The following is an 18,409-nucleotide window of genomic DNA, read 5'->3' on the forward strand; positions in this document are numbered from 1 at the left end:
TTTTTTTTTTTTTTTTTTTTTTGAGACGGAGTCTCACTCTGTCGCCCGGGCTGGAGTACAGTGGCCGGATCTCAGCTCACTGCAAGCTCCGCCTCCCGGGTTTACGCCATTCTCCTGCCTCAGCCTCCCGAGTAGCTGGGACTACAGGCGCCCGCCACCTCGCCTGGCTAGTTTTTTGTATTTTTTTAGTAGAGACGGGGTTTCACTGTGTTAGCCAGGATGGTCTCGATCTCCTGGCCTCGTGATCCACCCGTCTCGGCCTCCCAAAGTGCTGGGATTACAGGCTTGAGCCACCGCGCCCGGCCCCAAGTATTTCTCACATTCTAAAATACATAATAGATCACTTGAGGTCAGGAGTTTGAGACCAGCCTGGCCAACACGGCAAAACCCCATCTCTACTAAAAATACAAAAATTAGCCGGGCGTGGTGGCAGGCGCCTGTAGCCCCACCTATTCGGGAGGCTGAGGCAGGAGAATGGCTGAACCCGGGAGGCGGAGCTTGCAGTGAGCCAAGATCACGCCACAGCACTCTAGCCTGGACAAAAGAGCAAGACTGCCACACACACACACACACACAAAAAAAAAAAAAAAAAAAAAATTGGCCGGGCGCTGTGGCTCACGCCTGTAATCCCAGCACTTTCAGAGGCCAAGCCAGGTGGATCACGAGGTCAGGAGATCGAGACCATCCTGGCTAACACGGTGAAACCCAGTCTCTACCAAAAAATACAAAAAATTAGCTAGGCGTGGTGGCAGGTGCCTGTAGCCCCAGCTACTCAGGAGGCTGAGGCAGGCGAATGGCTGAACCCGGGAGGCGGAGCTTGCAGTGGGCCAAGATCACGCCACTGCACTCCAGCCTGGGCGACAGACCGAGACTCTGTCTCAATAAATAAATAAATAAATAAATAAATAAAATAATACTTGTCACAAAGACTGTACTATTTATAGGAGATAAAAGTAAGTTAAATTTAATCCTCTCCAACAATGCCACAACAGGAACCTTTCCTGGGCCAGGCGTGGTGGCTCATTCCTGTAATCCCAGCACTTTGGGAGGCCAATGTGGGCTGATCACTTGAACCCACGAATTTGAGACCAGCCTGGGCAACACAGTGAAATCCCATCTCTTCAAAGAAAAAAAAAAAAAAAAAGAAACCTTTCCTAATATAAAGCTACTTGGAGTCCTACAAAATTTTTAAGAGTATAAGGGGATCCTAAGACCAAAAAGTTTGAGAAGCACTGCATTAAAGTAATACTTAATGCCGCCTTTTAATTTACCCTCTGAGTTTTTATCTGTGAGAATCTTATCTATGCTGCCATAAATGTTTAAAGTTCTTAGAAAAGCTCCTGATATATCACCAGTGCTTAAGTATTCATTGTAATATTAATAATTAGCTATATTACAAAGAAAATGTTTTTATGAAAAAATAGAAAATATTGGCCAGGAATGGTAGATCATGCCTGTAATCCCGGCACTTTGGGAGGCTGAGGCAGGGGGATCACCTGAGGTCAGGAGTTCAAGACTAGCTTGGCCAACATGGTAAAACCCCATCTCTACAAAAATATAAAAAAACCAGCTGGGCATGATGGCAGGTGCCTGTAATCCCAGCTACTCGGGAGACTGAGGCAGGAGAATTGCTTTAAGCCTGGAGGCAGAGGTTGCAGTGAGCTGATATAGCGCAGCCTGGGAGACAGAGTGAGACTCCTTCTCAAAAAAAAGTTTTTAAAAATTTACTTAGTTACTCCTAGCTTCGCTTAACTACTTGCCAACTCAATTTCCATCTTATCATTATCCCCTTCAGTTGCAATAACTACATTAATTCTAAACATTCAATTATTTACCTTAAAGCAGTAGTGCTCAAAATGTGATATGGGGGCTCTCAGGATTCCTGAGATCAAAATCATACGATAGTAAAAGATTAAAAGTACAAAACAGACCAATGAATTCTAATGCAGAATGCAAAACACATGTAGACGGTTTCAGATTCTACATTGCAACTAACCTTTAAGAAATTACCACTTGTTAAGTTTTGTTGCAGGATCAGAGTATCACAACTATCTGAAAAAGTTAAATACCCATCCAACATACTGGTCATAAACTTCAACCAGAAACATATATAGCAACAGATTGATAGGAGAATTCAGCTGTCTTCTATCAGGCCAAACATTAAGGAGATTTACAAAAATGTAATACCATCACCATTCTTTCACTAAATTATTTTGGAATATAGTTTTTCATTAAAATGTTATTTATTAAATATATTAAGCTGGGTGTGCACACCTGTAGTCCCACCTATTTGGGAGTCCGAGGCAAAAGGATCACTTCAGCCCAAGAGCTCAAGGCCAGCCTAAGCAACACAGTGAGCCCATTACTTAAAAAAAAAAAAAAAGTTAATTAAAATTAAAATGTTATTTATATTAAGCTGTAGTTTAATTATTTCATATGAATATATATGAAATTAATTCCTAATACAGTAACTATCAATAGATATAAACTCATATAAGCAAAAGCTACTTGGAGTCCCATAATTTTTAAGTGTTAAGGGGATCCTAAGACCAAAATGTTTGAGAATCACTACATTAAAGTAGTATTTATTACCTCCTTTTAATTTACCCTCTGAGTTTTTGTGTGAATCTTACATATGCTGCCACAAATGTTTAAAGGAAGCTGAAGAGAGCATAGGATATAAGTCTTCCTTTAAGCATTGTAATGCAATCAAGCATAAGATGTATATGCCCCTTCCCCTGAGGAAAAGACAAGACATGATGGCTGGGTTAACAGAATGCTCTTATTTGCCAAAAGTAACTACAGTATTTTTTTTTTTCCTGAGACGGAGTCTTGCTCTGTCACTCAGGCTGGAGTGCAGTGGCGCAATCTTGGCTCACTGCAAGCTTCTCCCCGGGTTCAAATGATTCTCCTACCTTGGCCTCCCTAGTAACTGGGATTACAAGCCCCTGACACCACGCCCTTCTAATTTTTGTATTTTTAGTAGAGGCGGGGGTTTCACCATGTCGGTCAGGCTGGTCTTGAACTCCTGACCTTGTGATCCACCCGCCTTGGCCTCCCAAAGTGCTAGGATTACAGGCATGAGCCACCGCACCCGGCCAAGTAACTACAGTATTATAATACAGCTATAATACAGAACTTACACAGAAAAAACAAAACCAAAGAATTTCCATTGAATGATCCACAGAAAAATATGAAAGTCCGGGTTACAAAAGCGGTAATACAGTCCTTAATTATCTACACTAACAATTTTACTGGAGTTGGTTTCTAGTACCTAAATTTTAATCACCTTCAATAGAAGGTATTCCAAGAACTCTATGTGGAACAGAAATCTGCCAATAAAAGTCATGAAAAAGTAGGCCGGCGCGGTGGCTCACGCCTGTAATCCCAGCACTTTGGGAGGCCGAGGCAGGTGGATCACAAGGTCAGGAGATCGAGACCATCCTGGCGAACACGGTGAAACCCCGTCTCTACTAAAAAATACAAAAAATTAGCCAGGCGTGGTGGCGGGCGCCTGTAGTCCCAGCTACTCGGGAGGCTGAGGCAGGAGAATGGTGTGAACCCGGGAGGCGGAGCTTGCAGTGAGCCGGGATCGCGCCACTGCACTCCAGCCTGGGTAACAGAGTGAGACTCCATCTCAAAAAAAAAAAAAGTCATGAAAAACTATTTAACTATTACAAAAACAATCCATTATTCTGAACTGTGCAGCGCTGGTCACCTTCATTAACAGAATAAATACAATCAGCTCTGCATAATAAATTACCAAGCTAAAAAGGACTATTTGGCAAAAGAAGTTAATGGCATTAATTAATTAGGGTACTTTTTTAGTTATTCTGTGAAGCACAATTCATCAATTTAAATGCCAGCACCTTGTATGGGACGGACATTCAAAAAATTACTTGGCCAGGCATGGTGGCTCACGCCTGTAATCCCAGAACTTTGGGAGGCCGAGGCAGGCGGATCACCTGAGGTCAGAAATTCGAGACCAGCCTGGCCAACACGGTGAAACCCTAGCTGTACTAAAAATAAAAAAAATTAGCCGGGCATGGTGGCACCTGTCTGTAATCCCAGCTACTCGGGAGGCTGAGGCAGGAGAATCGCTTGAACCCAGGAGGCGGAGATTGCAGTGAGCCGAGATCTCAATACCGCCGTCCAGCCCAGGCGACAGAGTGAGACTCCATCTCAAAAAAAAAACAACTACTTGTTCACTACAGGATTATAATATTGATTGAGAAAGGTAAAACAATAGCATATTTTCCACAGTTAGCAATGACAAAAGAGTTCTATCGCATAAGCCAGGACAAATTTTGGAATTGTGCTTCCAAAGTCACACATCTGACCCAACAGTCGTATTCCGCATTCTGCCTAAAAGGGAAAAAGTGGCTCTATTACAGTCCTAGTTTCCTCATTTCCTCACATGCTCTACGCTTCAATTTGCGGCTTCCAAATTAAGCACTTTTTAAAGCACTTCTCATCCTACTCCCATGTCTAATTCCATTGATTAGATTTCTTGCTTTCCAATTAAAAAAAAAACACACACACACCAGGCACAGTGGCTCAGGCCTGTAATCCCAGCACTTCTGGAGGCCCAGGTTATCACTTGAGCCCAGGAGTTCGAGACCAGTCTGGGCAACATGGCGAAACTCCGTCTCTACAGAAAACTTAGCCTAACATGGTGGTGCACGCCTGTAGTCGCAGCCACTCAGGGAGGCGGAGGTGTGAGCATTGCTTGAGGCCGGGGAGGTAGGTCAAGGCTGCAGTGAGCCGTGATTACACCACTGCAATCCAGCCTGGGCGACAGAGCGAGACCCCGTCTCAAAATAAAATAATAACTTAAAACTTTATTAGTGTTGGTGTCCTGTGTAAAGCAGAAACTAAGGACTAGATCGGAAGACAAAATGAATATAGCATAGTTCACCGCAACCTGGATGTTTTCAACTGAAATCCAAGTTTTATCCAGTTTTTTTAAAAAAAGGTTGGCGGGGGGACTAACCACACCTTATGCCACCAAGTAGCGCTTTTGTTTCTAGCGAAGGTTATTTATTGAGATATCATTTTGTAATAATATTTAGATACTGTGTGCTGCGATTCCTGTTTAAAGGAATCTCACTGCAGCTAAGACTACAGAAACATGGTTCACAGCACTTCTCAAATCGCAAAGCTTGAGCTCCTTCTTCCTCTCTCCCCGGTCCCTGCTGCTTCCCCATCGCCCCGGGAAATAAAGTACACGCCGGATCCCCGGACGCATCATTGAGAGGCGGAGGGAGAGGAGGTAGTCTTATAATTGTTGGACTTGCTATCCCATTCTGCCTGTGCAAAATAAACCCCCATATTAAAATAATCTTGAACCGTGATAAAAATCGAGGACCCAATTCTCTTTGGCTCGCCTCTCTCCATCGCTATCAACTTCACTGCGGCCCTCCATGCACTCATTTCTACTACAGAGCCGCCCTACCTGTGCCGAGACCCCCATCTCCAGCCCAAGTTACTCTATGACCTTGGGCCCGCTCCCCTTCCAAGCTCAAGGCTGTAAAACCAGGACCCCACATCGCACCCCGCAGACTGCAGAGGCCTCCAGACTCAGGCCGGGTCAGCGAGTTGCGGCGGGGAAGAGCGAGCGACTGGCTCGGGGGAAGCGCTGGGAAGAGAAGACGCTGGGGGCGAAGACGGGGCTCGGGGCTACCTGCGGGACCAGCGCCGGCGCCACCCCGGTGCTAGCAATGGCTGCACGCCACCTCGGGGCTCCCGGAGCCCTCGCGGCCGTGCTAGGAACTCCGACCCTGCCCCGTCCGCGGTCACCACCCTTATGAACTCCGACCGCTCAGCAAGCAGCGGCAGGTGGTGCTCGGCCGCGCGAGCAGGTTAGCTGCCTACCTCAGGCGACGGCGTCTCGGAGCCCAGAGCCTCCCGCCTCCCTCTCAGGGGCGCGAAGAGCTGGGACCGAAGCAGTAGGAAGCGGCGTGCGAGGCAACACGCCACCGAGGGTGGAACAGGAAGAGGGAGAACCGTCCGCTCCCTGGAGAGGCTGGCAAAAGGGTGGTGAGGACGCAGGCGGCGGGGACCGTCAGGGACGCTCGCGTACCTTCCTTTCGCCTGGCGGAGGGTCAGACCAGAGCCAGCAGATCGCCTCACATCCGGGTATCAGGAGACACTCAGCTGCTACTGCTGCGGCCGCCGCCTCCCCCGCGGCGCAAACACCAAACTTCCGGCGACGACGGCGACGCCTCGCTCGTCAGATGGGAGTTACCTGTGACTGTCTTGGGTGCGCTTGCGCAACGCTCCTCTTCAGCCTTAACCGGCTCAGTTGACGTGCCCAGAAGACGAAGATGGCCGCCACGCTCGCTGCGTGTCACGCAGTTTTTCACCCCGGTCCGGACGGCTGGGCGTCGGGGAAAGGCGAGCTAGTGTCCATCCTCAGCGCAGGCGCGGTGGGAGGCCTCGAGCGCGCGCCTCCGCGGGTGGTCGCCTGGCGGGGAAGTGGCGGCGCCCCCTAGCGGCGGCCGCCTGTCCTTCCTGGGGTCATCGCTTTGAGCTAAAAACCACCGAGGCCCCCTGCGGTCGTGGTTTACCTTGGAAATTTGTCGCAACTGGTTGCTATGTAGGTTTTGGCTGCTTCTGTCTGCGACGTACAATCCAAGTGCCTTTGGTCTTCCATATGAGCCAATGTAAAGAAGGAGGGTGGGGCCGGGCGCGGTGGTTCACGCCTGTAATCCCAGCACTTTGGGAGGCAGAGGCGGGTGGATCATTTGAGGTCAGGAGTTCGACACCAGCCTGACCAACATGGTGAAACCCCGTCTCTACTAGAAACACAAAAGTTAGCCGGGCGGTAGTGGCGTGCGCCTGTAATCCCAGCTACTCGGGAGAATTGGGGGATTCTCTAGCTACTCTACTCAAATTGGGGGGGAAAAAAAAAAACAGAAGTAAACTACTGGTCTGGTTAAAAGCTGGTTATTCATCAGGAGACCTAACCTATGTTTCCCTTCATCTTCTGATTGGCAGACAACTGGTGGGACTTCTTTTGGTTGGATAAACTACTTTGTTTTTAGTAATTCAAATTCTGGCATACAAATAAACCATATTTACAAGAGTCAATTCTCACAAAATAGGCCTGTGCTTCTGAGTAGTCTATTCCACTCTATGTGCTATATTGGCCTCATTCAGGAGCATAGGAATTCGTGCAAATATCAGACCATATGAAATCATAGCCCTTCGGCCAGGGACCTAGGCCATAGCAGCTTGGTGCTCTGCTGACCCTGGTGTCGGATCCCAGCAGGTGGCCTTAAAAAAACAAGAAAAGAAAGAAATCATAGGTACTTATTTTCGGTATGTAATTCATGCCTGCAATTTATGCTATGTTTTCTTTTCTTTTTTTCTTTTTTTTTTTGAGATAGAGTCTTGCTCTGTCACGCAGGTAGGAGTGAAGTGGCGTGATCTCAGCTCACTGCAACCTCCGTCTCCCTGGTTCAAGCGATTCTGCCTCAGCCTCCAGAGTAGCTGGGATTATAGGTGCCATCCATGATGCTCAGCTAATTTTTTTGTATTTTTAGTAGAGACAGGGTTCTACCATGTTGGTCAGGCTGATCTGGAACTCCTGACCTCAGGTGATCCACCCTCCTCGGCCTCCCAGAGTGCTGGGATTACAGGCATGAGCCACCATGCTGGCCTTATTTTCTTTTCTAAAACTGTATATAATCAGTTTCTGTGAAAAGAATAAATAGTTTGCATTCACGGGAAAAAAATAAACTTTCTTGAGCATTATTCTTTATCATTTTGAAGGATATTTTTCACTTCTGATTCATGAATACCAGTAGTCTCAATTTGTAGTGTAATTGATTAAATCTTACTCTGAACTATGTTTGCTTTTCCTTCTATCGTTAGTTTTCTTTTAGAGCGTTCTATCTATGAGCTTTGGAATTTGGTTCATTTAATTTGGTTGTCTACTGAGACAATAATAATCTGATTAAATAATAATCCATTATTATTTAAATATCTTTGAGATTACAGTCTCTTTCAGGAAAGAGTAAAGAATTAAAGTTGGCCGGGCACGGTGGCTCACGCCTGTAATCCCAGCACTTTGGGAGGCCAAGGCCGCCAGATCACCTGAGGTCAGGAGTTCGAGATAAGCGTGACCAACATCATGAAACCCCGTCTCTACTAAAAATGCAAAAATTAGCCAGGCGTTGCAGCACCTGCCTGTAATCCCAGCTACTCAGGAGGCTGAGGCAGGAGAATCGCTTGAACCCGGGAGGCAGAGGTTGCAGTGAGCTGAGATTGTGCCACTTGCACTCCAGCTTGGGCAAAGACTTCATCTCAAAAAAAAAAAAAACAAAAAATTAAAGTTTTTTGAGGAAGAGTGGGAGGAGGGAGAGGAGCAAAAAAGATAACTGTTGGGTACTGGGTTTAATACCTGGGTGATGAAATAATAGGTACCACAAACCCCTATGACACGTGTTTACCTGTGTAACAAACCTTCACATGACCCTCAAACCTAAAAGTTAAAACATTTGTAAAAGAAGAAAAAGAAAAATATAACTGTTGTAATTTGGAAATATAACTATTACTTATGTCTATATCGAAAGCATTTTTATTAATGAATTAATTAATAAATACTTTTTTTTTGAGACGGAGTCTTACTCTGTCGCCCGGGCTGGAGTGCAGTGGCCGGATCTCAGCTCACTGCAAGCTCTGCCTCCCGGGTTTACACCATTCTCCTGCCTCAGCCTCCTGAGTAGCTGGGACTACAGGCGCCCGCCACCTCACCCAGCTAGTTTTTTACATTTTTTAGTAGAGACGGGGTTTCACCGTGTTAGCCAGCATGGTCTCAATCTCCTGATCTCACGATCCGCCCATCTTGGCCTCCCAAAGCGCTGGGATTACAGGCTTGAGCCACCGCGCCCAGCCAATAAATACTTTTAAATGTTAAAAGTTTTACAATTAGTCAATGAGAAGCCTAGCATTGAACTGGTAGAGAATAATAGATCACAATTGAAAGAATCACAAGTTTTAGTTCAAAGAGGGTCTGAGACTACCAAGAAATTATTTTTTTCAGATAATTGTAGGAAGACATTCAACTTAGAAAAATAAAGTAGTGTTTGATAATCCAAACAAAATGTTAGTCAGGTCTCTTTAGTTAGAAAATGACTGAAATCCAGCTCAAACTCATGTAAGCAACATTAAAAAAAAGAAGAGCCGGGCGCGGTGGCTCAAGCCTGTAATCCCAGCACTTTGGGAGGCCGAGACGGGCGGATCACGAGGTCAGGAGATCAAGACCATCCTGGCTAACACGGTGAAACCCCGTCTCTACTAAAAATACAAAAAAAAAAAACTAGCCGGGCGAGGTGGCGGGCGCTTGTAGTCCCAGCTACTCGGGAGGCTGAGGCAGGAGAATGGCGTAAACCCAGGAGGCGGAGCTTGCAGTGAGCTGAGATCTGGCCACTGCACTCCAGCCTGGGCGACAGAGCGAGACTCCGCCTCAAAAAAAAAATAAAAAATAAAAAATAAAAAATAAAAAATAAAAAATAAAAAAAAGAAGAAATATATATATTGCTACCATAACCAGGAGCGATGGAGCAGCTGACCTCAGCTCATCCTAAAACTTGAGGATGTCAGATGATGTCAGCAGGACACTCTACAATGCCCAGCTCTTCTTTCATCTGCATTAGTTTCATTCTCAAATACGCTTTCCTGACAACTCAGCAGAAATTACATAAGTTCACAGCCAACTGGTTTCAGTGAAAAGAGTGGCCCCCATTCCTGAGAGCTCCCAAGAAGGTCCTGGGGAGATCTTTGTTTCGACTTTGCTGTGTACCAGTGCTAGAAATAAATGCTATAACCCAGATGACACATCATGGTGCTCAACATTATAGTTACATAAGTGGTGAAGGTCTTTTTAACACCCCCAACAGCAAGAATTACAAGGCCATGTTCTCCTGCTGAACTCAAAACCATGAATGTAATTTCCCGGACTTGTTTAAATTGGTTGTTTCCTTGCTGACTCTAAATTGCAGTATATACTTTTCTGCCTTTGCTTATCAGTAGGACATCTACTTCTGAAAACTGATAATGGAATGGTTGCATTGCTCCATGTATTATTTTCCCATTTCCTTGTTCCTTTTCTTTCTCGTGACCAGACTAAATGCTTGCAACAGATAAAACCTTTGCCAAATCACAGAGGACAGGACAATCTCACTTTCAGATTAATCCTCCTGCTAGCAGGAAATTAAGGCATTATTTGTTGCCCCACTCTTGTTGACTTTATTTCAGGACTCTTGATGGTTTTATACTATGAGAAAGTAAAAATCCTAAAAAATGTTTGAGCTAGAAAATAAAGAAAAAGTATAGCAATTTAGGATAAATCAACGGACGATGACACTTCAATTTGCCATCTGGGAGACACGTCACTACCATACAAATAATAATGCTGGCCCCACATACTTGAGAGGCGATGAGTAGGCATTAGCCAGATTAAGAACTACATGTACGAAAGGCTGGAGAGGGAGTAAGCTTGATGAATTGCAAGAACTCCATTTTTGTTTTTCTTTTTTTTTTTTGAGATGGAGTTACACTCTGTCACCCAGGCTGGAGTGCAGTGGTGCGATCTTGGCTCACTGGAACCTCCACCTCCTGGGTGCAAGCGATTCTTCTGCCTTAGCCTCCCGAGTAGCTGGGACTACAGGCACCCGCCACCACATGCAGCTAATTTTTTGTGTTTTTGGTAGAGACAGGGTTTCACCATGTTGTCCAGGCTGGTCTCAAACTTCTGACCTCCCGTGATCTGTCTGCCTCAGTCTCCCAAAGGGCTGGGATTACAGGTGTGAGCCACCATGCCCAGCCCCAAATATTCTTATACTATTGAGGGGAAAGGGGATAGCTTAAGAAGTAGGCAGGCCCCTGTCAATCTAAAAGGAAGAGGCTGAAGCACAAAATGTGATTTAAAGAGTTTACTTGAGCCAAAGTGAGGACAGCTGCCCAGAAGACTCAGACAGAAGTAAACTTGAATATGAGCTCCTTTTGGCCTTTGTTACAAGCAGGTTTTTAAAGGCAAAACACCTGGACAGGGAGTGAGCTGATAGAAAGTTGTTTTTCAAGAATTATCATTGGCTTACAGAAATAAATAGTGATTGACTAGGCATTGTTAAGCTACAGAGTATGGGGTTTAGTGTCTGGTGTGGCATTAGTAGGTAATTTATAGCTACTTGTAATAATAGCGAACAGTTTTGTGTGTGACAGGGTCTGGCTCTGTCGCCCAGGTTGGAGTGCAGTGGCACCATCTCAGCTCACTGCAGCCTCTACCCACCTCAGCCTCCCGAGTAGCTGGGACCACAGGCGTGCATCACCATGCCCAGCTATGTTATTTTATTTTATTTTTTCGGATTTTTAGTAGAAACATGGGGTCTCAACATATTGCCCAGGCTGGTCTTGGACTTCTGAGCTCAAGGGAGCCACCCGTCTTGGCCTCCCAAAGTGCTGGGATTACAGGTGTGAGCCACCAGGCCCGGCTACAAACAGTTTCAATAGATGAATGAGACATGTGTCCCATTTTAATGTTTCTCTGGGCTTGATAAAGTTTAAAAACTCTGATTCGTCAAATACAAGTTATTTTCTTTTATCAGCCCAAAGTAGGAAGGGCCTTCAAGATAATAGGGAGGAGTACCCCATGCTCAGTACTGGGGATACCACAGAAAACAATACACTCAGGCCTCCTTCCTCATGGAGCATCCATCCTAATAGAGGAGGCATTCAGTTATCATTATTATTTTTTTTTTTTTTCTTTGAGATTGTTGCCCTGGCTAGAGTGCAGTGGCATGATCTTGGCTCACTGCAACCTCTGCCTCCCAGGTTCAAGCCATTCTCCTGCCTCAGCCTCCTGAATAGCTGGGATTACAGACACCTGCCACCACACCCGGCTAATTTTTGTATTTTTATTAGAGACAGGGTTTCACCATGTTGGCCAGGCTGGTCTCAAACTCCTGACCTCAGGTGATCCGCCCACCTGAGCCTCCCTAAGTGCTGGGATTACAGGTGTGAGCCACTGCGGCCAGTTGAGGCATTCAGTTATTTCACAAATATTTATTGAGGGCATATTAACAAGGCATTATTTTAGATGCTGGAGGTGCTGCAGTCAACAGAAAAGACATAATTCCCTGCTTTCAGTTTACGTTCTTGTATCTGACAATAAATAAATAAATAATTAAATTCTAAGAAGGAAAAAAATATGGTCCTCAAAAAGTACTGTCCAATCACACTTTCTGTGATGATGGAAATATTCACATATCTGCATTGTTCAAAAGGGTAGCCATAGACACATATGAGTATTTGAAATGTAGTTACTAGGCCGGGCATGGTGGCTTACGCCTGTAATCCCAGCACTTGAGGAGGCCGAGGAGGGTGGATCACAAGGTCAGGAGTTCAAGACCAGCCTGTCCAAGGTGGTGAAACACCGTGTCTACTAAAAATACAAAAATTAGCCAGGTGAGGTGGCAGGCCTCTGTAATCCCAGCTACTTGGGAGGCTGAGGCAGAGAATTGCTGGAACCTGGGAGGTGGAGGTTGCAGTGAGCTGAGATGGCGCCACTGCACTCCAGCCTGGGTGATGGAGTGAGACTCCCTCTCAAAAAAAAAAAAAAAAAGAAAGAAAGAAAGAAATATAATTACCAAAATTGAGGAGCTGAATTTTTTTCTTTTTTCTTTTTTTTTTTGAGATAGAGTCTTGCTCTGTCGCCCAGGCTGGAGTGCAGAGGCATGCTCTCGGCTCACTGCAACCTCCACCTCCCAAGTTTCAGCAATTCTTCTGCCTCAGCGTCCCGAATAGCTGGGACTACAGGCATGCACCACCATGCCCGGGTAATTTTTTTGTATTTTTGGTAGAGACAGGGTTTCACCATGGTGGCCAGGATTGTCTCAATCTCTTGACCTCATGATCCGCCTGCCTCGGCCTCCCACAGTGCTGGGATTACAGGCGTGAGCCACCATGCCCGGCCTGAGGAGCTGAATTTTTAAATTTTATTTAATTTTTTTTCTTTTTTCTTTTTTTTTTTTTTTTGAGACGGAGTCTCGCTCTGTCACCCAAGCTAGAGTGCAGTGGCCGGATCTCAGCTCACTGCAAGCTCCNTTTTTAAATTTTTTTTAATTTTTTTTTTTTTTTTTTTTTTTTTTTTTTTGAGACGGAGTCTCGCTCTGTCACCCAAGCTAGAGTGCAGTGGCCGGATCTCAGCTCACTGCAAGCTCCGCCGCCCGAGTTTACGCCATTCTCCTGCCTCAGCCTCCCGAGTAGCTGGGACTACAGGCGCCTGCCACCGCGCCCGGCTAGTTTTTTGTATTTTTTAGTAGAGACGGGCGGATCACGAGGTCAGGAGATCAAGACCATCCTGGCTAACACGGTGAAACCCCGTCTCTACTAAAAAATACAAAAAACTAGCCGGGATGGTCTCGATCTCCTGACCTCGTGATCCGCCCGTCTCGGCCTCCCAAAGTGCTGGGATTACAGGCTTGAGCCACCGCGCCCGGCCCAATTTTTTTTTTCATTTTTAAGGGTCTTGCTGTGTTACCCAGGTTGGCCTTGAACTCCTGAGTTCAAGTGATTCTCCTGCCTCAGCCTCCCTAGTAACTGAGACTGTCAGCATGCACTGCAGGGCTGGCTATTTAATTCTAAATAGCAACATTCAGGCATTATTCATTATCTAGGGGCTCATTAATATCATCACAGGTTTTAGTTTTTTAAAAACTCTGTCCTTGGTTAGGCACAGTGGCTCCCTGTAATCCCAGCATTTTGGGAGGCTGAGGTGAGAGGATCAATTTATTCCCAGGACCCTAAGGCTGCAGTGAGCTAGGATCACACCACTGCACCCCAGCCTGGGCAACAGAGCAAGATCCTGTCTAAAGGAACAAAGAAAGCAAGAAATAAACAACACTATGTCCTGAGATTGATTCTTCTCCTGGTTGTAAGGAAGTTCCCAACAGCTCCAGGGGTTACTCCGTTTCCATTCATAACCAAAAGAAAAGAACTTTCCCTCTAAAGGTCCGACTGGATCAACTTAGATCCCAAACCTACTGTGAACAAGTAATGGAATGGACTATTAAAAGGGTAGAGTCAGCTTTCTTAGGACCACAGGGATCAACAGAAGAATATTAGGAACATTTGGAAAGACAAGGGGATAGACGTTGAGAGGGCAACACACAAATATCCATTTTAGCCTTGTTACTCAAATTGATGTGCATAGAGTAGGGGCAGCTTCATCAGCTGAAGGCTTTTTAGAAATGCTGAATTTCAGGCCCCCCAACAACTGAATCAGATTTTCATTGTAAAGTTTCCAGGCCAGGCGTGGTGGCTCAAACCCGAAATCCCAGCACTTTGGGAGGCCAAGGCAGATGGATCATCTGAGGTCATGAGTTCGAGACCAGCCTAGCTAACATGGTGAAACCCCATTTCTACTAAAAATACAAAAAATTAGCCGGGTGCAGTGGCATGTACCTGTAATTCCATCTACTTGGGAAACTTAGGCAGGAGAATCATTTTAACCCAGGAGGCAGAGGTTGCAGTGAGCTGAGATCATGCAATTGTACTCCGGCTTGGGCAACAAGAGTGAAACTTTGTCTCAAAAATAAATAAATAAATAATAAAGTTTCCCCAGGTGAGTCCTACACACATTAAACTTTGATAAATATTGTCCTTTTTTCTTCTTCTTCTTTTTTTTGAGACTGAGTCCTGTTCTTTTGCCAGGCTGGAGTGCAGTGGCACGATCTCCACTCACTGCAACCTCCGTCTCCCGGGTTCAAGCAATTCTTCTGCCTCAGTCTCCCGAGTAGCTGGGACTACAGGCATGCACCACCATGCCCAGCTAATTTTTGTATTTTTAGTAGAGATGCGGTTTCACCATGTTGACCAGGATGGTCTCAATCTCTTGACGTCGTGATCTGCTCATCTCGGCCTCCCAAAGTGCTGAGATTACTGGCCGATAAGTATTGTCTTACAATATCTAAGAGTTCTGTTGAGCAGGGGTGAACTCTGGACTAGAGATATAAATTCAGGTTATGGTTTTGGAGGAGATTACCAGGTTAAAAGAAAAAGTATACATAAAGGGACTACAGCTGCAAGCCGGGAAGCACTCTGACGTGTATTGGCTCCATAGAGAAGGAGGAGCCAGCTAAGGAGATTTAGAAAGAGTAGTTAGAGGCTGGGCATGGAGGCTCTGGGCCTGTAAACCCAGCACTTTGGGAGGCCACGGCAGTGGAATCTCTTGAGCCCAGGGGTTGGATACTAGCCTGGGCAACACAGTAAGACCTCTTCTCTACGAAATAAAAAATAAAATATTAGCTGGGCATGGTGGCATGCACTTGTGGTCCCAGCTACTGAGAAGGCTGAGGCAGGAGGATCGCTTGAGTCCAGGAGGATCGGTCAAGGCTGCAGTGAGCCCTGATTGTGCCATTGCACTCCAGCCTGGGCAACAGAGCGATAGACCTTGTCTAAAAACAAAACAAAACAAAACAAACGAGTAGTTAGTGGGATAAGGAAAAAGGCCAGGTGAGCTTGGCATCCTGAAACCCGAAAGAGGAAAGAGGAGTGTTTGTGTTAAATTTTGATGAAGCTCACACCTGTAATCCTAGCACTTTGCACTTTGGGAGGCCTAGAGAGGCAGATCACTTGAGGTCAGGAGTTCAGGTCATCCTGGCCAACATGGGGAAACCCTGTCTCTACTAAAAAGACAATAATTAGCGGGGCGTGGTGATTCCCCTCTGTAATCTCAGTTACTGGAGAGGCTGAGGCACGAGAATCGCTTGAACCGGGGAGGCAAGGGTTGCAGTGAGCCAAGATCGTGCTACTGCACTCCAGCCTGGGCGACAGAAGGAGACTCTGTCTCAGAAAAACAATAAAAAAAAATTTTGAGGAGATGTTGTGAAAGATGAAGATTGAAAAGTTTGTCTTGTAGATCGGAACTTAAAGTGAAAATAATCCGCTACATTGTGTGATTTTATTTTTTTATTTTTATTATTTTTTGAGACGGAGTCTCGCTCTGTTGCCAGGCTGGAGTGCAGTGGCGCGATCTCGGCTCACCGCAACCTCAGCCTCCTGGGTTCAAGCGATTCTCCTGCCTCAGGCTCCCGAGTAACTGGGACTACAGGCGTATGCCACCACGCCCAGCTAATTTTTGTATTTTTAGTAGAGACAGGGTTTCACCATGTTGGCCAGCACGGTCTTGATTTCTTGACCTCGCTATCTGCCCGCCTTGGACTCCCAAAGTGCTGGAATTACAGGCGTGAGCCACAGCGCCCAGCCCATTGTGTGAATTGCTTCAGGTACATTAAGTAATGCTAAGGTTCCTGGTGTTGGAACAGAATTAGCATAATCCTTTGGGCTTCTCTAAGAACTTATTTTCGTTCAGTGAGGAATTTATATTAGGTGCTGCACTCACGGTGCCCTGCTATTCAGAAACGTGATGGTGACAGTACTATTGTGTGTGTGTGCGCGCGCGCGCGACGGAGTTTCGCTCTTGTTGCCCAGGCAGGAGTGTAGTGGTGCAATCTCGGCTCACTGCAACCTCCGCCTCCCGGGTTCAAGCGATTCTCCTGCCTCAGCCTCCCGAGTAGCTGGGATAACAGGCGCCCACCACCACATCCAGCTAATTTTTTGTATTTTTAGTACAGACGGGGGTTTCACCCTATTGGCCAGGCTGGTCTTGAACTCCTGACCTCAGGTGATACCCCCGCTTCGGCCTCCCAAAGTGCGACAGTCGTATTAATTGGATTTAATCTCTTCGAATCTCCCTCTCTTGTGGGACACTTTTCCTCTTAGACCAGCCCTCAACACCCTCAGTCGTGGCAAGGCAACCTCCAGCCGCCAGGGGCCGCAGTCGCGCTCCTCGCGACCGGAAGAGAGTGCGGCCCAGCGCAGCCTCGGCGTTTCCGCCGTGCGTCTGCTGTGCTCCGCGCGCCCTTTACGACCGGAGTCCCTGGAGTAGGCGCTTCCGGCCATTCATACTGCAGTCGGTCAGTATTCGGTTGTTGGATTCTGTGCGCTATCGGACCCGAAGGGTGACGGCGCCGCTAGGATGAAGCTCGTGAGGTGAGGGAGTGACCAAGCAGCTCTGGGGGCTGTGGAGGGAGGGCTTGGCCCGGAGTCCGGAAGGCTGGGCTCTCCCATTTGCAGGAGGCGGGAAAGCCGCGTGTGCGCGGCCTGCTAACGGCCGGCCTTACTGCGCCCGCAGCTTGTGCTCGGGCCTGGGCTTCCGCCTGGGTCGCTCGCGGATCCCGCGTGTCTTCCAAGATACTGGTATAAAGGCCGAGCCTTTTCTTCCCGCCTAGTGACTTAGAGGCTTTCAAGGTGCGGCGCCGCCTGGGAGACATCTCGCTCTTACAGTTACTGATTTTCTTTTTGAGTGGAACTCCAGCCCTACTTAAGAGTACTTAGAAAGCTGTATGAGCTTATCTGGCAACAAACCTGTTTGGAAACTGTTTTAAATCAGAGAAGGACTTCTGGCTTCACAAGTTTTTGTTTTTGTTTTTTTTTTTTTAATAATACGGTGTCTCACTTTGTTGACCAGGCTGGTCTCGAACTCCTGGGCATAAAGCGTTCTGTCTGCCTCGTCCTCCCAAAGGGCTGAGATTACAGGTGTGAGCCACTGCGCCTGGCCGATTTTTAAGTTTATCTTTTGATTCTCCTTAGACTTATTATTGATTATTCTACCTCTTTCCTGTTAAGGTAGGCTTTTTATTTAGGAACATCTCCCAATATAGAGCAGAAATTATCACAACGTAATTGTGGCTGATTACCCAGATAATATATAGTTATTCTGTTTTATTTCTTTCGAGAGAAATAGACCCTGTCACTTAGGTGAGTCTTCTGGAGACTAATTCCAAACTACCTGCAAGTAGATTTGGTTTTAGTCTTTTTCCTTGAGACTGAGTCTGGAACAGAGGCAGACGTTTCTAATAACTAAGCCATCGGTTATAAATATTTAGCTTGTTTCTTTCCTGTTGAGTCAAGGATTGTCATTGTCCGCTAAATAGTTACTGGGCACCTGTTACCTACTAGGCGCTGGTAATAGAATTTTTTAAAAGGCAGAGCCTTGTTGGAGCTTTCTGGTTAGTGGGGATGACAGACAAGTAGATAACGTCTGAAATAATGTTTGTTTGAAACGTTTTAAATAACACATAAAAGCCTTCAATATTCAGGGAGGAGGCCAGGCGCAGTGGCTCACGCCTATAATCCCAGCACTTTGGAATGCCAAGGCAGGCAGATCACTAGGTCAGGAGTTCGAGACCAGCCTGGCTAACATGGTGAAACCCCGTCTCTACTAAAATTACCAAAATTAGCTGGGTGTGGTGGCGCGCGCCTGTAATCCCAGCTACTCAGGAGGCTGAGGCAGGAGAATTGCTTGAACCCAGGAGGCAGAAGTTGCAGTGAGCTGAGATCA

At 46.3% G+C, this 18,409-nt stretch overlaps 2 protein-coding genes across 4 annotated transcripts in view; one reads left to right on the top strand and one right to left on the bottom strand.

Moving 5' to 3' along the window:
* Window positions 1–6,439, bottom strand: part of ESCO1 (establishment of sister chromatid cohesion N-acetyltransferase 1) — a 73,804-nt gene extending 67,365 nt beyond the window's left edge. Inside the window, exon 1 of the mRNA XM_025365703.1 lies at window positions 6,083–6,439. The gene's annotated coding sequence lies outside the window, so the exon portion shown is untranslated. The remainder of the gene's footprint in view (window positions 1–6,082) is intronic.
* SNRPD1 (small nuclear ribonucleoprotein D1 polypeptide) overlaps window positions 5,938–18,409 on the top strand; it is a 28,054-nt gene continuing 15,582 nt past the window's right edge. For 2 of the 3 annotated variants that reach the window (XM_025365271.1, XM_025365273.1), the window contains exon 1: window positions 16,884–17,058. In XM_025365271.1, coding sequence (XP_025221056.1) covers window positions 17,045–17,058 — 14 coding nt within the window. In that variant the 5' untranslated portion in view covers window positions 16,884–17,044. Of the gene's footprint in view, window positions 5,968–16,883; window positions 17,059–18,409 lie in introns of those variants that run through there. The other variant, XM_025365272.1, reaches the window with a different exon arrangement.

The sequence above is a fragment of the Theropithecus gelada genome, chromosome 18 (assembly GCF_003255815.1).
Source record: "Theropithecus gelada isolate Dixy chromosome 18, Tgel_1.0, whole genome shotgun sequence".
In the NCBI taxonomy this organism is placed as follows: Eukaryota; Metazoa; Chordata; class Mammalia; order Primates; family Cercopithecidae; genus Theropithecus; species Theropithecus gelada.